Here is a 23,645-nt window from a genome sequence, read left to right as displayed (position 1 = left end):
TTGTTTGGGGTTTGTGAACCTTTGAGAGATTTTAGGAAAGTGCAAAGCAGGCTGTTTGTATTGAAAAAGCACTAGAAACAGCGTGAGTGGGTCCACAAGTTGGGTGGGGTGGAGTGGGGTGGGGTCTCAGGAAATCACCAGGGTGGGGCAAAAAGTGTTAGTGAGGCTGATGGAGACTCAGATATGGCACCTGCCTGTACCTGCAGGGAAGGGGCTCAACAAAGGAGCAGTGGCCTTTGCCAGCACTTCTGTTTGCGAGAAAGCTGCCCCTCCAGCACTTGCCCCAAAGCGAGACAATTCGGTTTTTCCCGGTATGTCCCTGGCTTCTTTTGAGCTGCTGCCCCAGTGCTAGAGCCTTTGCTCGACCCCTTAAGAGGGACACCTGTGACTCCTGAAGCCCTCTGACTCACTCAGCTATACAAGCTCTGCTGGTTTTCACAGCCAAAGTTATGGAACTTCTCTTCCTGGCATTAGAACTCTGGGCTGGGGAGCCTAATGTGGGGCTGGGACCCCTTGCTTTCCATGGGGCTGCTCTGCAGCTAAGATACCCCTCCTGATTTTTAACCAACACAGGTGGATGTGGGACTTGCCCCTCATCCTCGTCTCCGCCCCTCCTACCAGTCTCAATGTGGCTTCTTCTGTATATCCTTAGTTATAGGGAGTCTGTTCAACTAGACATCAGGTGGTTCTCAATGATGACTTTTCTGTAGTTTAGTTGTAATTTTGATATGGTCATGGGAGGATGCATGTACCGCTTTTAATTACTCCATCATCTTGACCAGAAGCCATAATTTGTTAAATATATACTTGCTTAATATCTTGTGATTTTGCTAAATTCACATAGTCTAACAATCTCTCTCTATTGTTTCTTTTTGTTGTTTGCACATACTCAGTTGTACTATCTGAATAATGATGACATTTATTCATTCCTTGTTAATTTCTGTACATTTTAATTTTTCTTATATTGTTGCACTGGTTAGGACCTGTAGAATTTTGTTGCATAGAAATGATGATTAGCCCTGGCCAGTGTGGCTCAGTTGGTTAGACCGTCATCCCATAGCCCAAGGGGCTGCAACTTTGATTCCTGGTTGGGGCACATACCCAGGCTGCAGGTTCAATCCCCAATCAAGGCATGTGGGAGAAGGCAACTGATCAATGTTTCTCACATCAGTGTCTCTCTCCCCCCCACTTTCTCTCTCTCTCTAAAAGCAATGAAAAATGTCTCCAGGTGAGGGTTGAAAAAAAATTAATGAAAATTATAGTCATATTTTCTCAGTTTCAATAACAAAAAAATTCAACATGTATAATAATGATTTTTGCTGTTGATCTTTTGTAGCTAATATTTATCAGATTGAAGTATCTTCTAGTCTTAGTGTGCTATAAAATTTTATCATGAATAGATGTTTAGTATCACATCAAATACTTATTATTCATCTATTGAGATGATCATATGCTTTTTCTCTTTTATTCCATATATGTATTATATTGATTGATTTTGAAATGTTAAAACAATTTTGCTTTCCTAAAATAATCACAAATTGGTCAAAATTTTATGTCATATAATGCTAGATTTGTTATATTTTGCTTAATATTTTTGCATCCATATTCATGAGTGAGATTGGCCTGTTTTTTAATATAATATCCTTGTCAGAATTTTATATCCAGGTTTTTTTGGTGGCCTCGTAAAGCACATTGTGAAGCATTTTCTCTTTTTCTATTCTTTTTTTGAAAACATATTTTATTTATTTATTTTTGGAGAAGGGAAGGGAGGGAGAAACAGAGGGTGAGAAACATCAATGTGTGGTTGCATCTTGCACACCCCCTACTGGGGACCTGGCCTGCAACCCAGGCATGTGCCCTACACTGGGAATCAAGCCGGCAACCCTTTGGTTCACAGGCTGGTGCTCAGTCCACTGAGCCACACCAGCTAGGGCTCTTTTTCTAGTCTTTGGAAAAGTTTATTCAAGACTGGCAGTTTTTCTCCTTTAAATGTTTGGTATATTTACAAGAAAAGTCATCTGAGACTGATTATCTTTGTGGGAATATTTTTCATTGTGCAGTAGGGTTCTTCAGGAACTATTCAGTTTCCATTTTTTCTTGTGTTTATTATTGTAAGTTGTTCTAGGATTTGTGCATTTCATTGAAATTTTCAAATGTACTGACAAAAAAAAATTTGTAATATCCTCTTATGTTACTTTATGTCTGTAGGATGTATAGCGATGTCATCTTTTTTATTCTTGATATTGGTTATTTGGGATCATGCATTTTCTTACTGATCAGTCTCCATCAGGTGTTTATCAATTTTATTGGCCTTTGCAAATTATCAATTATTGCTTTCTATTGTATGTTTATGCCTATTAATTTCATCTTTCATAATTATTCTTTTCTCCCTTTTATCCTCTTTGAGTTTACTTTGCTCTTCTAATTTCAAAGAATAAATGCTTGGGTCATTGTTTTTCAACTGATTTTTTTCTACCTTATAAGTTTTCCTATAAACATAAACTGAGTTATATTGCACAAATTTTGATATGTTGCACCTTCATTCTCATTCATTTCAAAATATCCTCTAATTTTTATGATTCTTTCTTGTTTGTTCTATAGTTTATTCAAATCTGTACTTCTTAATTTCCAAATTTATGTGGACTTTATAGTTATCTTTTGTTACTGATTTCAAGTTTAATTCCATACTGGGCACACAACATGCTATAAATAATTTCAATACTTTGAAATACATTGAGACTTGCTTTATAGCCCAGAATATGGTTTATATTTGTAAATGTTCCATGTATACTTTAAAGTTATATATATTTTGTGGTTATTTATTATAGTGCTGTTTATGTGTCAATTAGGTCAAATTTGTTAATCATGTTCCTCAAAACCAATAGGTTTTCTGATTTTTCTGCTTGTTCTATTAGTGAATGAAAAGGAGATGACATTAAGGTCTCTATGATTGTAAATTTGCCTTTTTCTCTTTTTTGTTCCTTCAATTTTTCTTCATATATTTGTCTTGATGTTCTCTTCAACATTGAAAATGTCTTAGCCATTATCTAGTCATATTTTTTCCTGTACCCATGAGAATGACAAAAGCTCTACCAAGTCTGTCTCTCCCAGCTGCCTCTACCAAAACTGACAGACAACTTCCACAGGAAAAGCATCCATGAATGTCAGGCTCACCTCTGGGTTTTCTTTGTTTCGTAGAAGTTGGCCCAATAACTCTTTACTGCTTTGTGAACTGCGGTAATATCTAACAGATTTTTAAATACTTTGTGTCTGGCTACACTCATCAGAGGAGAAGAGTAAAAATTTCTTAGGTCACTAGAAACAGAATTCTACCTTTGAATTTTTATGTGCATACTTGATAAAGTATCTCTTACCTTCTTCTTGAATAATTTAGGTTTTAGAAATATTTCACTCAAGGCACTTCATCACACATATTATTAGGTAGTATTTTATGTCAATGTTGTTTTCTAACCCCCAAGTTTTATTATTATTGTTATTGTCGTTGTTGTTGTTGTTGTTATTATTTTAGTCATTGCTTCCTTGCTATCTTGCTGGGATAGTAGATAATTTATTAGTCTCTATCTCACTAATATTTCAGGCCTTCAAGGGTTCTTGTTTTGTGCAGGTGTTTCAGTACAATTCCCCATCTTAAATGGTCCAAAGACCTCATCTGTTTTCCCTTTGTGGACATAAATACCCTAGCCCCTGGTTATTACACATCAAGGCTGCCAGAAGGTTAATTTATATGATTATTTCCTTGGTTTTTAGCAATCTTTTTGCTTCTGGCACTTGAGAATTTCTGAGTTGTGATGTAAGATATGCTATTTTTTACATCATTACATTATATTCAACATTTCTAAGGGTTTATATTGAGATGGATTAAGGATAGTCTAGTCTGCCATTTCACTGATACTACTGTTCATCTAGTCCTATGACTTTTTAGGAAATAACCAGAATGATGCACTCCTGTAGGCCTAAAATTAATAGTTATATAAAGCAGTAATGGTAAGTTTTTGTCTCAAATTGTTTCAGTTAGCTCTGGCCTTATTGGCTGTGACCAATATAACTCCTGTCCTAGAAAGGCACCTTTAGTTCATCTTTTAGTGCCTTGGGGGAGGCCATTAAGGGGAGCATAAGTACAACCTCAGGTTCGCTACAAGAATTGAAATTACAACTCCAGATTATCAAGCAGAGATTCAGAGCCAAGATATAGAGAGTAGGCGCTGTTTCAAGATTAACCTACTTGAGCTGCCATTTATTAGACCAACCCCTCCTTTTTTGTATTTTCTGGACCTGGACTTTTCTTACAACTTGGTGATCACACACACAGGTTTCCAGTCACTCTTTCCATTTACCCATTCCAGCCTCGCTTTACAACTACCACTTTGTCAACAGGGCTCTTCCTAAAGTCGGCCACAATTTCTACCTTGATAAGTCCAATGAGTACTTCCCTGCCCAGGTACCACTTGGCCTATCAGCAATATTATACAGGTAAATACTCCCTTCTTATAAAAGTGTCCTTCTTTGGCTTTGCCTACACTGCAATCTCCTGGATTTTCTCCTATCACTTACTGCCTTCTCCCTCCCAGTCTCCTTTGATGGTTGCTCTTTTTTCTACCTTCTCTTTAAATCATGGGTTATCTCAGGGCTCATTTTTGAGGCTCTTCTATTCTTTGTTCCTTAGGATATCATCCACTCTCATTCTTTAATGTCACCTATATGCTAATGATAGCCAATTTCCTATTTCCACCTCTAGCCCCTCAAATTCATATATCCTACTGCTTCATTGACATCTTCATGTGGCTATTAATACATTTTCTCAAAGTTAATCTGTTTGCTCTTCTACCCTTATTCGTAATGGCAGCATTATCCACCCACTTGCGTAAGCCACAGATTTTGTTGTTCCCTTTCCTTCATTCCCCATATCCAATCATGAGGAGGGAATCCTGTCAGTTCTACCTCCAAATATATTTCAAATATGCCCAATAGTCCTATTAAGTATAAATATTATTATTGTCATTATGTAGTTACATCAGCAGGGATTAAGAGAGCATGTTAGTAATTTGCCTAAGGGTTCACAGCTTTTATGTAGAGGAATCCTTATTTCAGATCCACTATTCTTCCTATGAGAACTTCACCCTCAAAGAATACTTGTGAATGAATTAGTGAACAAATTGACCTAGATAGTAATAAAATCCATAACCATGGCTTGATCAGAGAAACATTCTCTCGTACTGAAATATAACTCTGCTATCTATGGAGTGAAAACCTTCGTTACAAATAAAAAGCTCCGTTGCATGTAAGATAGGGTAATACTGCTACCATCACATGCCGATACCTCTTAATACATAAAACCAGCTTCAGAATTTAAGACTATGGAAGGCAGACAACTTGGCTTCCAGAACTCCTTCTTTCTCTTTTAAGGATATATGGCCAATTATACCCAAAACCTATTGCATTTTTTCTATAGGCTTTTATCTCCCTTCTCCTCCTCCAGCAAAGGTATTCAATCAAGTAAAAGGCTTGGCAAACTTTTATTTTGGCTTCTCTTCTAACATAATTTTATTAATAATCAACACTTCTCAACAAAAAGTCAAGGGAACAGAGGGGAGAACCTCAGCAGAGCCAGCATATCCTTTGATGATATAAACTAAATATTGGGTGACATTTTGAGATAAGAAGACTATGTATTTTAACCAACTAGTAGTCACTTTAAATGCTCGATTTAAATGCAAATATGGTTAGTAGGATCAAGGAAAACAGTTGATTATCATCATTGGCAGCTTCACCTTTTGTATACGATAAAATTAATTAGAAAGTTATCTTTTCAATTGTAGAACCTGTCTCCTGAATGAAGTCGGGGCACTATTTTATTGTGTGTGTGTTTGGCCCCCAACATTGTTTGTGATCCTAAAGAATTTTTGGTGAAACCCATGTGATTTTTTTTTTTTTGGCATTAACTTCATTTCTAAGCCTTGAATGCAGTTATCACTTTATGAACTTCTCAAAATCAGTTTGACTTAGCGTTTATTTTATGCTTAAAGACTTAATCTTTTTTTAATGAAATTCCTTGTACATTCACTCAAGTGCTAGAGGTCTTTGTGATATTTTGGTAATTCTAATGTCTTTGGACATAGCAGATCCTAGTTTTAATAAAATATGTGAGTGTATGTTCTTTGAATTCCCACAGAGCTCTGTACCATGGAGTGTGGTAGCCATGGAGTCTGCTCAAGGGGAATCTGTCAATGCGAAGAAGGCTGGGTAGGACCAACATGTGAAGAACGCTCTTGTCATTCTCACTGTGCTGAGCATGGTCAGTGCAAAGACGGAAAATGTGAGTGTAGCCCTGGATGGGAGGGCGACCACTGCACAATTGGTAAGTGCCACCATACTTTCAACAAAGTAAACTGGATTAACTGGAGGAAAGCAGCCTAGTGGGTCAATCACCAGGCTTGTCATAGAATTTGAAGGTGAAGGCAAGAAGGAGGAGGGTTAGCCAAGGTTTGAAAGTTTCATTAACTGGGAGGTTTCCTATTTTGTTGATAATATCTTATTTCTTGTGTCATTTCCTTTCTAGTTAATTCAGTATACCTTTTATTTTCTGCTTTCAAGTACTCTGAGTTACTCAAATGAAAGATGATACATTGGGATAAAGTGTCATTAGTTAATAAGAGAAGTGCCTTTGTTGTGAAGGTAACGTTCGCTGCCCACTTTTCCTTTTGAAAAGTATAGGTTGTTTCAGTTGAAAGCACTTAGGGGTAATTTCATTAAAGAAGACTACTTTAACAGGGCCCATTTGATATCATTAGATGCTGTCTTTAATGTATATGAGGAAGACACTCCTGACCTACCATCAATAAAACATCTGTGTTGAATTGTTTATTGGGCAGCATAGAGAGTTTGTACTGAGGCATCCACCTTCTATTATCCCTTTTCACCAATTTCACTAATTTTCAGCATGCTGCCTCTGAGAACAGTCTGTGGGTGTGAGAAAGCGTATGTAATAATGTCACGTGGTCTTCACACGATAAAAAAACACTAATAATAGTGAAGCTTTCAGTTTTAAAATACTTTCTTCTTCTGGATAAAACTATCAAAGTCCTTGACACATGCACATATTTGCCACAAAGTTTTCCTTCATATATAGCTAAGAAAAGTGGGTCACAGAGTCTTCCAGTGTCATTCCATAAGCACACAGAAAATTCATGCACAGCAAAGGCAAGCATGGCGGTCTGGATACCCAATTCATTGTTTGTGGGCTTTTTGCCCCCACTAGACTGTACTACAGCTTCCAATTTTAGTTGAAAGTATTTTGTTATAATAGTTGGAACCTGCCAAAATAATGTATAGTATAGATAATATATATAACATAATCTTAATAAACTGCATTGCTACTCTGCTCAAGGTACAGTAAGTCTTGTTCTGTGACTGTGGAAAATATTTCAGATTCATTAAAAAGGTGGTGAGGGGTGAGATTCAGATGCAGCTTAAGTAATTACATTCCTGCACTACAGTAAGTTTATTGCCTTCACATAAGAGGATTTAAATATTGTGATGATCACTAAAGGTGGTTACTCCAGAACTTCCTTCGAAAGATAGTGCTAAAAAGAAGTTCTAGCTAGTCTCTTTCACGAAAGTTATTACTGAAATGTAAAAATGCAGTTCTTATACTTTTAATGAAATATGACACGTTTTTAGGAAGCCTAATAGAGTTCCTTGCAGAAAAGCCATTAATATCTTTCCAACAGAAAATATGATTCCCAAACTACACAGGCCAGTGTACCAACTTTTGAGCCGCAGGCATTCAGCAGTTCAGTTTGTTGTTCTCCTTCCAGGCAACAGATGGTAAACCATTAGTACATGTTGTATAGCTTTGGTCTCCCAGAAATTCATTTAATCACTCTTTTCCCCCCTTTTTAGCTCACTACTTAGATGCTGTCCGAGGTAAGATTTTTCTCACTAGTTTTAAAACAAAAAATATCTTAGAGAGAAAATGTGCATGTGGGAAAGGAAGGGTTGGTGATTGCTTTTTTTTTTTTTCCTTTCACTTTTGGCAGTTCTAAATGTAATATTGTCAAGTTCATGCTGTAGTAGTCAGGCTACAAAGTAATTTGTTTTAACAACATCCAGGACTCATTTTTGCCATAGTGTGTAATGGATGGATAAGCAGTTTTAAGAACTAGTTTTCCTAGTCTTTGAGGTGTGTGTGTGTGTAACACATGCAGGTAATTATTAAATTAAGTAGGTTTAGGCGGACAGTTGAATCTTTCTTTAATGTAACAATATAGGTCCAAGTCCATGTATAGCATCTTTACCAGACTAGAAGAATTATCCCTCTATAAGTCCTCCATCATCCATCCCTCCAGGGATCTGCCTTTGCTAAAGACAATAAGGGTTTTTCCAGATATCCTGGTGCCTTTTACTGCTTTGGCCTCAGAAGGTTGAATACATTCCAAATTATTCCTGAATTCTCTTATCCTTTGTATATCCATGATGATGGAACTAGACACATTCCTTTGTTAAACATATATATATTCATCCTATACCACTTCTTGAGGAATTATATATATATGCACACAGTCTTGTGCCTCATTATGATGTTTCACTCAATGACAGACCAAATATACAACAGTGGTCCCCAAAGATTTTAATGCAGCCAAGACATTCCTGTCACCTAGTGACATCATGGCCGTCATAATGTCATAGCACATATATTACTCACTTAAACAAACCTGCACTGCAAGCCATATAAAACTATAACATATATAATTACAGTAGTAGGCTATACCATCTAAGTTTGTGTGAGTATACTCAATAATGTTCTCAAAACAACAACATTGCCCAATGACACATTTCACAGAATGCATCCCTGTTATTAAGCAGTAGGTGACAATGTGTGTATACACACACACAGCAGTTGGTCCTCCATATCTGTGGCTTTCACATCCACAGATTCTACCAACTGCCAATCAAAAATACAGAGCAGGGCAAAATAGGTTTACAGTTGTTCATATGGAAAATAATAAATAATTAATAAGTAATAATACAAGAATAAACTCTGTGTTTCATGTGCTCACAACTGTAAACCTACTTTTGCCACACCTTGTATTAGGAAACAAAAATTCCAGAAGGTTGATTACTAAACAATACAGTATAACAACATTTACATAGCATTTACATTGTATTAGGTATTATAAGTAATCTAGAGATGATTTAAAGTACATAGGAGGATGTGCATAGGTCATATGCAAATATCATGCCATTTTATATAAGGGACTTGAGCATCCTTGGCTTTTGGTACTCCTGGGGATCCTGGAACCAGTTGTCCACAGACACCAAGGAACAACTATATATATAATCTTTTCATATTTTTTAACAGTCATCTGTCATGTCATTTTAAAGATTTTTTTCTTCCTCTGGTCTGTTGATAGTTGCTTGGAAAACAATTTGGAAGGCACACTGTGTTGCATCTACAGATTTAAAAACACAAAACTAACTTTTGCCCTTTATATTATGGCATTTTCTTACAAAGACAGAAAATGAAAAGAATATTGATTGGATTATCTCCAGTAAAATCCAGATCTGGTCCTGTATTGCTACTGGGGAAATTTCCAGAAGCCCTATGCCTTTATTACTATCTCTGTTCTCTGCCCACTGAGGACTTGGTACATGCACAGTTGCCCTTTGGAATAGCTTAACTCTGAACTACTGGTAGAAAGACTAGAGCATCCCTGAGAAATGTGAAGTCTACATAGAGAGCATTGCCAGTGTTTGTGGTGTATCAATGGATAGAATGCATTTAAGTGAGCATTGCAATTTTCTCTTGACTAAATGTAGACAGTTATTCTCTAGAATTCTGAAAGTCTAAATATGGCCTGCATTAATTCCATAATTATTTGTTGAATACTTACTACAGGCATAATATGATACTAGTTTCTGAGAGAGATACTAGACAAGTAAAAAAATCAATCTTTAGCCCTAAGATTAATATCAGTCTTGCAGAGAAAAAAATGAATACATGTAAAGCAACTGCAGCAATTTTTATGGTATCATATGGGCAAATGCTTAATGGTGAAGTCTGAACTGTATGCCACATACCTACGTCCTATGTCGCATATCCCAAGGAAAAAATTCACACAGACTAGAAATAGTTAGGGGATGTTTCTCTTCATAGAAACTGCTGCCTTTTCCCAACTTATTGGCCATGACTATATAAAATATTATCCATCCAATTTTTATTGAGAAGAGGAAATACATTTTTCAAAAAGAAACAGAAAACATTTTTTGTCCCCCTCACGGTTTTCCTCATATCTGAACCGGAGGTTGGGAATTGGGGTTAGCATTAATAATGCTTAATTGGCTCTCCAAGGAAAAGCACAGCAGAGTAAGGGATAACAAGTTCCCTGGGAAGTTTTGGTAAGCAAGCAAGCGCCTCTTCCATTTATTCAACACCTCATCTGAATGGAGCCCAGATGATTCAATGCTTCCCTATAGGGAGATACAGCAGTGCTGGTCAATCCCATTCTGATGTCTCTGTGATTGCTACTCTCTGCTGTCGTTTCAGATGGCTGCCCGGGGCTCTGCTTTGGAAATGGGCGATGTACTCTGGATCAGAATGGTTGGCACTGTGTGTGTCAGGTGGGTTGGAGTGGGACAGGCTGCAATGTTGTCATGGAAATGCTTTGTGGAGATAACTTGGACAACGATGGAGGTGAGTCATTTATAAAATGTTTGTATAAGAAAGGAATAGCCCAGACTCTAGTACAGCGATGACAAGTCTGGCCAAGAGTGAAAATTAAGAATCCTTAGTATAAACAATATTGAGTTATATAATATAAGGTCTTACTATTTTTTTTAAATCTCTATTTATTGAAAAGGTACTGTGATCAAGCAATACCCCAAACTCTTTGCACTCATTGTATCTCATTTAATGCCCATACAAACACTATGAGGTACAGGTACTATTTTCCCTTTTTATAGATGGAAAAACTGATGCTTGGAATGGGGATGGTAAATGACATTTCCAAGGTCACACAACTAGAAAGTAACAGAACCAAGATTCCAATTCAGGGATATATGACTTTAGAGTCTGTTTTCATAACTACTACAACCGCACTGCTTCCCATACCTATGGCATTTACTATATACCAAATTAAATCTGCATACCCGAGTCCAAAATATCAGATGCTATGATAGCTTGCACTATATGGAATGTGAGATAGTTTTCTTTGTTCTTCGTTATTTCGAGCTTCCTCTTGTGTCTCTACCTTTTAGTAACACTTTATATCTTTCAAAGGACACAACATCAACACAATTCACAGTAGAGTTTGTATATTTAATTCAAGAGCTGCATATGATGTTTCAAAAAGCCATTTGTGGTCCTGGCCAAGTAGCTCAGTTGGTTGGAACATTGTCCTGTGCACCAAAAGGTTGCGGGTTCGATTCACGGTCAGGGCACATATGGCAGGCAACCGATCGATATTTCTCACATCAATTTCCCTCTCTCTCTCTCCCTCACCCCCCTTCCTGTCTCTAAATCAATAAACATATTGTCAGGTAAGGATTAAAAAATAAAATAAAAAGCCATATGTGGCTCCAAGGCCTCAAGGTAACCACTTCTGTTTTAGTCAAGCAAACAAAAACACCTAATACATTGTACAATCGTACATCAAAACAGCTCAAATCACCTCTAAATGAGCATCAAACAATAAATTCTCACTTTCCTATTACTTTCTACTCAAGGAGACATAAAAATAACAGAAAGCTTTCTTTCTAATTTTTGCATATTAGCTTAAAATGGAGTCGATTATTAAATTTGACTCCTCAGTTTTCTATACAGCTTAGACAATTATATACCGTTGTTTGAATGCAAACATGGGGTTTAAATCAGTAAGGTAGTAATCATAATTCAAGCACCAAATTGAGTATGAGTTTCCTTCTTTATTTGTCCTGGCTAGTAGGTTACCTTAAAAAGCTATAAGACTTCATGAATTTTCTGTGGAAGAGCACAGGGCTTTGAAGTTATACTTTCTGGGTTGAAATACTAGCTAGGCTATGTACTTCCTGGCTGTATGATTTGGGAAAAATTAATTCATGTGAACTATTCAAAAGATGATAAATTATACCACTCTCCCCCCCTCCTCCACTCACACACGTAAACATACAATAAACTTAGGATAACAGACCATTTTCTGACAAGATTGTTTACTACCTATCTAAATGGAAGTTTTTGTTTGGGAAGCCAGAGTGAAATTTTCAATTAAATGTTACACTAATCAATTATTTACTTGACTTTTATGGTCCTCCAAGACTTATCTTTTCCTTCCTTTACTTCCTTATCATTATATGCCTCTTTACCTGGTGAGCCCTCTCCTCTACACTCATCATTCTCTGTCTATCATTTAAGTCCCACCTCAAGCCCTATCTCTCATGAAACCTCTGACATCTACCGCCCCAGTCACCCCTGGTGCTTATCACACATACTATACAATCAAGCACTTAATTATATTCTGTCTGTATGTTCCGTAATTATATTCTTGTTGCGTGTTATGCATGACCCAGAGTCCATAGTTATATGCTCAATATAATCACTAACGATACTAGCTTGCTTGTATTCAGGTTTTACTCTGTACATGGTACCATGCTGAGTCTTTTTTGTGAATTATTTCGTTTAATCCCCGTGGGGGTAAAACTACTATTAACACTACTTTACGAATTAGGAAACCGAGGTGCAAACAAGTTAAATAAGTTGCTCAAGATTATATAATACGGACATTATAGAGCCAGGGTGCAAGCCGCGGTGGCCTGCCTCATTCCAAACAGGATTTGAGGGTAGTAATAGAGACTTTTCAGTTGATGTATTGATTAAAAGGTTTATGCTCAGAAAATACATTAACACTCTATGCAATTACAATTTCTGACTCAATTAGGGTTGAGCCAAAATAAGTTTCCTGCCTTAATAAAGTACAGCTTGATAAAAAATAATTGAATATTTAATTACCAAGCATTTTTATGGCCTCAAGGTCACCTCAAGACAGCCGAAATGTTTAATGAATGAATCAATTAAATATTAATGGATTATTAATTCTCAATATTGGTAGTATCCATAGACACAAATGGTATAGAAGATTTTGCTGAATGTGTATTGACCTCTGAATATGTCTTTAAAATTGTGTATCTCATTGGGAAGCAAAGACCCAATAAGGGTTCAGTGCATTTGTATTTTTATTTTTTTACAGCTTTTATTTTTTATTGTATTTTTTCCATTACCATTTAGTCCTCCTGTTCCCTCCCTCCCTCCACAATCACCACACTGTTGCGCATGTCCATGAGTCCTTTTTCCTTTTTGCTCAATCCCTTCCCTTTCCCCTCCCCCGACCTCTTAGCTGCCATCCTGCCCCTGCTTTCTAACTATGAGTCTGTTTCTATGCAAACCCACTGCCAGCATCAGTGTATATTTATGATTGTTTCTTTAGGGAGTATGGCGTAGGGGTGGCTACTTGAGAGTTCCCGTTACCATATTTTCTCCTTTAGTAGGGTTAAGATGATATTGATTATAAATATAGATTCGATTTTATCTTGAGATGGGAAGGTGGATTAAATAACCTCTGAAAGCCCCATGACTAAGATTTTGGACAATAACTCCATTTTTATACTGTTTAAATATTGTCCCTAAGAATACCTTAAACGTCCTTCATTTTGGTAGTTTCAGCTTCTAGCTATCCCGAGTAGCTGGATTCATTTAGTTGACTATGACTAATGATTAATATTTGCGTACTTGTTTGTGCATATGTGTGTGTGTGTGTTTTAATTAAATCAGAAAGTGTTAATTGAGCCTTTTAGAAAAATGTGGTCCTGGTTTTTTAAATGTAGTTCTTCAGAAATCTTTCTAATCAAAAAAAAAAAAAAAGCACTTTTAAGCAGTTGCTTCAAGTACCTGCTACCTGATTACTTCATATTATAGCTGATACTTAAAGAATGGCTGTGTTTTTCGCATTCTAATCAGCTCTGAATACTCATTAGTATTGCTGCTACTTCCTGCAGCTTTGACTTTAGTTACACTTTGATTCAATGCATTGTGACTCTTAGTAACTAATTGGGCTGCATTGAATATGTGGGTGACACAGCTGGTTTAGGAGCTACCTAATAGCTCCTTGAAGAGTAAAAACAGAACAGAGGACAAATAACCTTGGATTTTTTTTAAATTAATATGCAAGATAAGGAAAGGAATCTTATGCATTGTGTATATAAAAACTAATTACTATAGAAATCACAGACCTATCAATCAAATGTCTTGACCTCATTTATCTACGATGTGCATAACCCTGTGCTTGGAGGAGATGACTTAACATTATGGTGACCACATTTGCATGTGTTAATCAGGTGTCCTGATTTGGGGTATGGAAGATATGTATGTGGTATGCATGTAACCATACACTACATGCACAAATGAATTGACACGAGGAAAAAAGTTTACATATTATATTAACTGGGTCAGAATAGCTAAAACAAAGACTAATGAGAGCAAGCCGGGACTATCAGACAAAGAATAGTTTTTGTATATGTCTGTTAAGGTTATATTATGTATCTATACGAGGAGCAAATAAACTTGAATATTTACATTTTTTCCATTTTCCCCCGTTACTCTCCTCTGCCCCACCCATCCCCACCTCCCACCCTCGATCCTCCCCTGCTTTGGCTTTGTCCATGTGTCCATCATACATCCTCCTTGATGACCCTTCCCCTACCCCCTCCCGTTATCCTGCCCTCTGGTTACTGTCGGTTTGTTCTTTATTTCAATGTCTCTGGTTATATTTTGCTTGCCTGTTTATTTTGTTGATTAGGTTCCACATATAGGTGGGATCATAGGATATTTGTCTTTCACTGTCTGGCTTATTTCACTTAGCATAATGCTTTCCAGTTCCATCCAGGCTGTCGTGAAGGGTAGGAGCTCGTTCTTTCTTTCTGCTGCATAGTATTCCACTGTGTTAGTGTACCGTGGTTTTTTGATCTACTCATTTTCTGATGGGCACTTAGGTTGCTTATAGCACTTGGCTATTGTAAATTGTGCTACTATGAACATAAGGGTGCCTAGGTTCTTTTGAATTGGTATTTCAGGATTATTAAAGTATATTCCCAGCAGTGGAATTGTCAAGTCAAAAGGCTGCTCCATTTTCAGCTTTTTGAGGAAATTCCACACTGCTTTCCACACTGGCTGCTCCAGTCTGCATTCCCACCAGCAGTGCACTAGGGTTCCCTTTTTTCCACAGCCTCGCCAGCACCTGTTGTTTGTGGATCTGTTTATGATGGCCATTCTGACCGGTGTGAGGTGGTACCTGATGGTGGTTTTGACTTGCATCTCTCTGCTGGCTGCTGGTGATGCTGAGCATCCTTTCATGTGTCTCTGGGCCCTGTGTATGTCCTCCTTGGAGAAGTGTCTGTTCAGGTCCTTTCCCCATTTTTTCTTTGGATTGTTTGTCTTCCTGGAGTGGAGCCATGTAAGTTCCTTATATATTTTGGAGATCAAACCCTTGTCCGAGGTATCCTTGGCAAATATATTGTCCCATATGGCTAGTTCCCTTTCCATTTTGCTGATGTTATCTTTAGCCGTGCAGAAGCTTTTTATTTTGATGAGGCCCCATTTGTTTTTTCTTTCCTTTATGTCCCTTGATCTAGGGCACATATCGGTGTAAAAATTGCTGCGTGGGATGTCTGAGAGTTTCCTGCCAATGTTCTCCTCTAGGACTTTCATGGTGTCACAACTTATATTTAATATTTAAGTCTTTTATCCATCTTGAATTGTATGGTGTAAGTTGGTGGTCGAGTTTCATTTTTTTGCATGTAGCCGTCCAGCTCTCCCAACACCATTTGTTGAAGAGGCTATTTTTTCTCCATTTTATGCTTCTGCCCCCTTAGACAAAAAATATTTTAAAGCTATGATAATTAAAACAAAGTGGTATTGATATGAGTAAACAAATTAGTATAACTGAATAAAAGCTCTGGAACACACCCCAGCACAAATATAAATTTAGTATGTTATGCAACCAGCATCAAAAATTAGTGAGGAATAGAAGCATCATGAAATAAATGGTGCTGAGACAAATATTTAAAGAAAAAAACCTTAGATTTTCAATTCATACCATATTCCAAAATATAAGATAAATAAAAATACTCCAGCTGATTAATGAGTTAAAGGTACAAGAAAACTCATACACAATTAGAAGAAAATATCAGTGAGAGATCTCAAAATGGGAAGGGACGTTAAACATAAAAGCAAGGAGAAAAACCACAATAGGAAAAAACTGATAAACTGGACTTCTTAAAAATTTCAAATTTCTTGGTGTTTTTTGGCTAAGTTTATAGACCATCCAATATCTAACTACCTGGAGATATCACAATCGGCACTATCTGATAGGTACCCATTAATCACATGTGACTATTTAAATGTAACTTAAATAACATTAAATATTCAGTTTCTCAGTTGTACTAGCCACATCTCAAGTGCTCAGTATCACATGAGGCTAGTGACCACGGTATCAGTGCAGATCTAGAGCATTTCCTGTCATCGGGGAAAGTTCTGTTGGTTAGCAGTGATCCTTTCAGGCAAATATACAGTGTTGGGTACCCAGTGTTTCATTTATTCATTACTATGTTGTGCCAAGTATTACATCTGGCACTGAGGAGAAAATAACAAGCAAGGAAAGTTTCTGGCCCTGGCCAGTGTGGCTGTTTGTTGGAGCATCATCCCATAGATTTAAGGGTTGCCGGTTCGATTCATGCTCAGGGTGTGTACCAGAGGGCACCAACTGGTATCTCTTTCCGCCCTCCCCCCTTCCCCCCCCCGACACTGACTTCCTCTCTCTCTGAAAACAATGAAACAGTGTCCTCAGGTGAATATAAAAAAGAGAGAGAGAGAGAGAGAGAGAGAGAGAGGCCCCAGCTGATGTGGCTCAGTGGATTGTGTGCCAGCCTGTGAACTAAAGGGTCACCGGTTCGATCCCCAGTCAGGGCACAGGCCTGGGTTGTGGGCCAGGTTCCCCAGCAGGGGGCGTGTGAGAGGCATCCACACATTGATGTTTCTCCCTCTCTTTCTCCCTCCCATCCCCTCTCCCTAAAAAATACATAAATAAAATCTTTTTTTAAAAAGGTGGCATTTAAAAAAAAGAAGTTTCTGTCTTCTTGGTGCTTATAGCCTAGGAAGGAAAACATATTAAATAAGAAACCACACAAATAACTATATATGTACAACTGCACAATGTTTAGAGTGCTATTAACTTATGTAGGAGGACCTAACCAAGTCTGTGTGATTAGGGAGACCTCACATGAATCAGGGAAAAATGTTCTAGGCCAAGGAAACAGCATGTACAAGTGGCCTGAGGTGGAAATGTACTAGCCTCTTCTAGAAAGGAAAAGCGAGTCATTGTGGCCGGAATACAATGAGTCAGGGAGAGATTGGTAGGAGATGAGAATATAAAGGTAGATACTGACCAGATTATACAGTGCAGTGTAAATTTTATAAGATCTTCATCTATCAAACAAAGATTATATATTATTTATTCCAGTTACAGAGGAACCATACTCTGGAAAGATTGTGAAGGAAATTAAAAAGATACAGAATAAGAGTGTTTAATCCAAACGGCCTTTTTCCCCCTGCTCTTTTAAGTAGTTGTCACATGTGTGTCCAAGCTTCCCTTGTACGCACCCTTCCAGTGGTCCATATTCATATTCACTGGTAAAATCAATAAGTTAATTGCCTAAAAGAGAATGATGTTCCAGGAATCATTCTTCGTAACAAGTCACCATTCATTAAGAACAATAGCTATTTGCAAGCCTATTTTATGATGTAGTATTTCTAGATGTGGAAATAAGTACCATGGGTGAATTATGAACACACATAAACGCATGAATCAATAAGCCTCATGTTTTGAATGTTACTAGCATGCTGCAGTGTTTAATAAAAAGGAAAATGAAACAGAAGGAACAGTGAATTGATAACATTTGCTGTGTTTAAGGAGTAGACACACTCTCCACATTTGCTTTTAAGATTTGGCATCAGACCCCGCCTCAGAAAGCATATTTCTAAGTATTGTCTTCTGACCATACACCCTCTCATTTTCAAGCCTCCGTTTATTAAAGGATCATCACGTAGTTATAAGAGCCTAAACTGCCAGGTGATTCCAGATATAAGTGGAAGTTGGAAAGTATAAACCCTGTAACTCAGTCAACCACTCTGACTGGATCTGCCACGTTATCTATCAACTAAGGCTAGTGATAGCCGGCATCTGCCTACTTGTCAATGGTGAAAAGAAATGAGATAATTGAAATACAGCGATTTAAAGTGGGTAATAAAGGTGTGATATCAATGAAGAATCTATTGATAACATATTTTGATGCATTAGTTGGATATTTATTAGCTCTAGGTAAATTTACAAATTTTTTTTCTATTTATCAGAGAAATAGAACTTTTAGGACATACGAGTACATTTTTTCATGCAATAAATATTTACTGAATGCTTACTTTGAGCCAGGCACTGTTCTTATCATTGAGGAAATAACAATGAATAAAAAATCCCCTAAATCCACAGTTCAGAGAGCTTGCATTGTAGTTGTGAGAGGCAGACAATAAACCAATAAAAAATAGTATGGTAGAAGATGGTAAGTGTGATGAAGAAAATGTTTTAAAGCAGGGGAAAAAGGGATAAAGGAGTGTGGGAGAGGCTCTCTCTGACAACCATTTTAAATAAGGTGGTCAGAGAAAGCCTCACCAAAAGGTGGCATTTGAGTAAAGCCTTAAAGGAGGTGGGGGTGAGCCATGTTGCTATTGGAGAGAACATTCCAGGCATAGTAATAGTGGGAAGGAGGCAGCAGGTTAAAAGGAGGTAAGAGAGGTAAGAGGGAGACAGTGGAAAACTAGACTGTGAGGGAGTAAATCATTGTCGGGACAGGGGCTTTTACTGTGAGTGATGTGGAAAGCTATTGATAGCAGGTAGGGACCAGGAGGACATGAATATTAGTGGCATATAAACAATGGACTTTCCTTACAGAAAAAGTAAGTTGCATGTAGTTATAGCAATAACAATGTTTTGAGCAGGTCAAATCCAGAGGGTACCTGAGCCTCTCCCCATTTCTTTTTACTAATACATTAAAATGCTAGGGTGACAGTCAGTCTGAACAGATGAAAAAAATGAACTACAGGCCATTTCCAAAGGAAATATTGTCATATTATCTTCAGTGCTTTTAACAGCAACATCTAAGGGAACTGGAGTGCTGGGTAGTGGGCCTGCTGTAGTACATATTTATGAATGATTTATCTGATTTATCATTAGCCCATTGTTTGTGGGTTTCTAAAATGCCTAGGATTTTGTTTAACTGAGTCATTGAAATAAGCAGCCCTTCAGTTTCTTTTTTCACTATTAATTTGCTCGGCAGACTCTCTATTCTATAGATGCTGAAAAGGTTAAGTTTCAGTCCAGCCCCTGTCCAAATGATAACAAATTCTGAATTTGTAAAATTTAATGAAAAGAGATTTACTGTGGCATTAGTGTCTATTTAGAGCCACTTAGGATCCTACCTATCTGACAGCCTATCCAAGCAGAGCTCAAAAAATGAATATATTCCAACAAACTGAATATGCTACACAAAAGTTAATTGCCTTCTGGCCAGTGATAAAACAACTTCAATAGGAGTGAGTCTGAACATTTTAAGCTGCCACTACAGACCGTTGGCATCTGCCCCCAGGACACTATCCCTAGACTCTTGTGTCTGCACAGCCTAGAATTTGGTTAATGGCAATAGCTAACATTTATCAAGAGTGCTAGCTACATACGGAACACTGTCCTAAGTTCTTTGTGATTATTATAGTATGTGATCTTTACAACAACTCTTTAGGGTAGGGATTTTTATTATCCTCATTTTGTAGGCGAGGAAACTCATCTCCAAGAAAATCCAAGAGTTGAACTGATTTGTCCAGGATTCTATAGATTGTGAGTGGCACAGTCAAGATTAGATAGAATGAGAATAGTCTGGTTCTTTGAGTGCAAACACTTCATGTGTTTTAAACAGCTACCTTAGTCAGTCAGGCGCTTGGAAGTCTTGGAGCCTAGCTCAGTACTAGTAATCCTGCTCTCAAGAGTGTCCCACCCACGGCCCAACACAAAATCGTAAATTTACTTAAAACATTGTGAGATTTTTTGTGTGATTACATACCACAATATATTTAATGTGTGACCCAAGACAACTCTTCTTCTAGTGCGGCCCAGAAACGCCAAAAGGTTGGCCACCTCTGGTAGCTGATGATGATGAAATGCGATTTGTAGTCAACACTGGGTGTGATGTGACTCCCGTGTTTCTTCCGACTGTGCAACCACCATTAGTCTTCTCTCCTTTATTTGTAGAATGGAAATGAGAATGTTTAGCGAACAGGGTTTTTGCAGGGAGTAGTTGGAATAATACTTGTGGAAATACCTAGTGTCATACCCGGCAAATGTGAACGAATTTATACATGTTTCCAAATCCTTTCGGATACCCTACCATGACCTAGCTGTCCATTTTTATCAAGGCGATAATATGGGCGCTGCTCCTGAAAAGACGTCTATTTTCAAATTTATTTTAAGGATTAGGAAAACAGGGGTTTTCCATATATCGCAGATATTCCTTTGTCCAATCCTCCTTTCAACCAAGGGCATACATGTAGTAGGTGAAAATTTAATAGGGAACGACTGGATCGTGTCCAGGAGAGACCAGGGCCCTTGATCTTCATCAGCCCCAACTGGGCCAGTTGGCATAATCCCGGACTACTGGGCAAAGCTGGAATCAGCGAATGCCATGTTTAGTCCTTTAAGACCATGTAACCTCCCTCTTTCTGGATAGCTTTTATTTTTAAAGGGAACAGGCCCTAAAAGTAAAATTAGTTAACATTTGATATGCCCATATCTGACACCCTGAGCCTGGCTGTCAGGAGGGTGCCACAGCTTCCATTTCGGGATAATAAAAGAACCGTTAATAGCCGAAAGAAACCCACACGTGCAGTGTGACTGTCATTTGCACTTCTTTGTAACAGTCTAGACATACTGTATGAGCTGTTATCCAGTGTGATAATTGGTAAGCAGGTCTTTGCCCGTGTATTAGGCTTACCTAGGAAGCATTATTTGGGTTCATGCTATTATTGGTCTGCTTTGCTTATAGCCTTTCTACATTCAACAGAAGTCTTGCTGTTCCCTCAGAAAACAGAGGTCTTAGAGGGTCGCCCGTGCATCATAGGCAATTATTAAATATGAACCATTAGCTTGGAATTTATAGCACATAACTAGATGAGAATGTGAGTCCCAATTTTGTGTTTAGTTTAGAATCCAGTTTTGAAAATCATGTGGGCATTGCTATTTATTTCAAATCTATTTCTTTTCAAAAATAAATTAGAATTGTGTGGTTGACAGGTTGAAACCTGTGACTGCCCAATCTGATTATTACTAGTGCATTTGTTACCAATTGAGAGATAAACGTGACGGCCCATTCAAAAAGCAGTTTTTCATTGTGCGGTTTATTGTGCACCAATTTCAAACATCAGAGAACTCTTTCAATCAGCCTGATATTTTTGCCAGCTTTTCAGTGCATGCAGATGTTTAATTAGCAGAGTTAAGAGGTAATGTGCTAATAGGAGACTGAGAACAGCGGATTGGTGAGAGGGGTGGCGGTGGCCTCTAAGATCTATAGAAAATCTGTTAATATAATTTGCTGAATGAGGAGAGAAAGGAGTACAGAAGGGGACTTCTCACTGAAACGAATCCACAGCAGTCGTCAGTGAAAAAGAAATATGTATGCAGAGAAGTGGAAATCACGGCAGAAATACCCTGAACAAACAGGCAAGGCAAGAAAGAAGCAAACTGCATTTTAAATCAAAGTAGTGTCTACGGTACAGGGAATTTGAAAGGACCGCATGTGGGGAAAAATATTTCCCGGGTGCCCTAGGGCTATTGTTCCAAAAGCCTACTCTCTTGGTGTTCCTGGCTTTCATTGCCCCCAGCTGTGGTACATCGCCCTCTGGCTCGGCGGGAGCAGCCCTGTGAGGCAGAGAGAGCAAGCACAGGAGCTGCATGAAACCAGTGCCAGGAACTTTCATCATCAGCCTTAGGAGCCTGTGCTCCATCCGAACCTCCCTGTTCCATGGCATTCCAAGGAGATTAGCATCTCTATATTTACTCTTGTTAAACATCTAAATTAGAGCCACTTGTCTGCTTTAAGGACCTTGGAAGGACTTGTTTTTTTCTTACTGGGTGTGGAAGGAAGAGTCCGGAATGCTCACTTAATCACTCTAACTCGTTCTCTTTGTGTGTAACTCTCTTACAACACTTCCTGCATTTTTAACTAGTATAAGCGAGCTATTTTAGATACCTAATCCTCCTAGTAAGCTCTGAGCTCCTGAAAACAGGAAAAGGATCTTTTTATAAAACTCTTTGCTTCCCCCAAGCACCTGATACAGTTTCTTGCACCTATTATATTCTCAGTGGTTTCCCCTTCTCCCATAGCTCCTGTGCCCCACATCTTTCCTCTAGCAAAGAACGCAGCCCAGCCCTGACCGGTGTGGCTCAGTCGGTTGGGAATTGTTCTGCCAAGTGAAAGGTTGCCGGCACAATTCCTGGTGAGGGCACATGCCCAGGTTGTGGGTTCAGTCCCTGGTCGTGATGTGTGCAAGAGGCAACCGATTGATGTTTCTCGCTCACATCAATGTCTCTCTCTCACCTCGATGTTTCTCTCTCTCTAAAAATAAACAAACAAAATCCTTTTTAAAACTACACACTGAATGCTGTTTAAAAAAAGAATGAAGTCCTTTATGTTATTTCCCCCCCCCCCTCCTTGGGATAACTAGATTCAGGAATCTAAGTAAATGGTGAAGGCCTAGGGAATGAAAGAGAATGATTCATCACATTCATATACCTGAGGTTTGTTGGTGTTTGCATCAAATCTGTAACTGTTATTAGGAACAAGGAAGCTCTGGTTGCCTCTACAAATTCCTTAAAAAGCACTTCTGAAACATTAGTGTGCTTCAGAATCACCCAGATTAAGTATGCATAATGCTGAGCTCTGAGGAAACTCTCAGATTCAATAGGCAGGGCTCCAGAATAGGCATCCTTAATAAAATCCCAGGTAACTGATTACACATTTGAAAATCACTGCCCTGCTCTAGACACTTGGTCACCGTGAGAGTACCGATATCTATTTTGAGAAATACCAATAGATAAAAATATTAGAGAATTTTATAAAAATACCAACAAATTCAGGTTGGCAAGCATTTGTTAATTGTTTTCTCATACTTGTGCATGGTGTGAGAAATTTAAAATAATTATAAGAGAGAGTTGCTAGCCCGGAGGACGATCTTGCTGAAGAAAAAGGAAACTTCTAAAAAGTGCTATCTAACAGATACTCTATCCAAACGCTGAACAATGTATAATACAGCTTCCAAATGCTAGAAAATTCAGGAAAGGAAGATTTATGAACAAAACACTTTGAATTTTACTGATTTGCCATATAAACTCAGAGTGAGTGATAATTCATTCGAAATGGAATTGAACAGATTCTAAACTCAAATATGGATAGTGCTCTTTGGCTGTATTCTACGTCTTTCTCCATTTGTGCCCATCTTAAACTATGTT

General features: G+C 38.0%; 1 protein-coding gene across 1 annotated transcript in view; it reads left to right on the top strand.

Moving 5' to 3' along the window:
• The window catches only part of TENM1 (teneurin transmembrane protein 1), a 368,853-nt gene that overhangs the window by 183,341 nt on the left and 161,867 nt on the right, over positions 1-23,645 (top strand). Inside the window, exons 9-10 of the mRNA XM_054576998.1 lie at positions 6,191-6,376; positions 10,565-10,711. Coding sequence (XP_054432973.1) covers positions 6,191-6,376; positions 10,565-10,711 — 333 coding nt within the window. The remainder of the gene's footprint in view (positions 1-6,190; positions 6,377-10,564; positions 10,712-23,645) is intronic.

Source organism: Pteronotus mesoamericanus, unplaced genomic scaffold (assembly GCF_021234165.1).
Source record: "Pteronotus mesoamericanus isolate MK-2021 breed Mesoamerican mustached bat unplaced genomic scaffold, CSHL_Meso_final contig_40, whole genome shotgun sequence".
NCBI classification, from domain to species: domain Eukaryota; kingdom Metazoa; phylum Chordata; class Mammalia; order Chiroptera; family Mormoopidae; genus Pteronotus; species Pteronotus mesoamericanus.
This window is presented reverse-complemented; position numbering and strand designations above follow the sequence as displayed.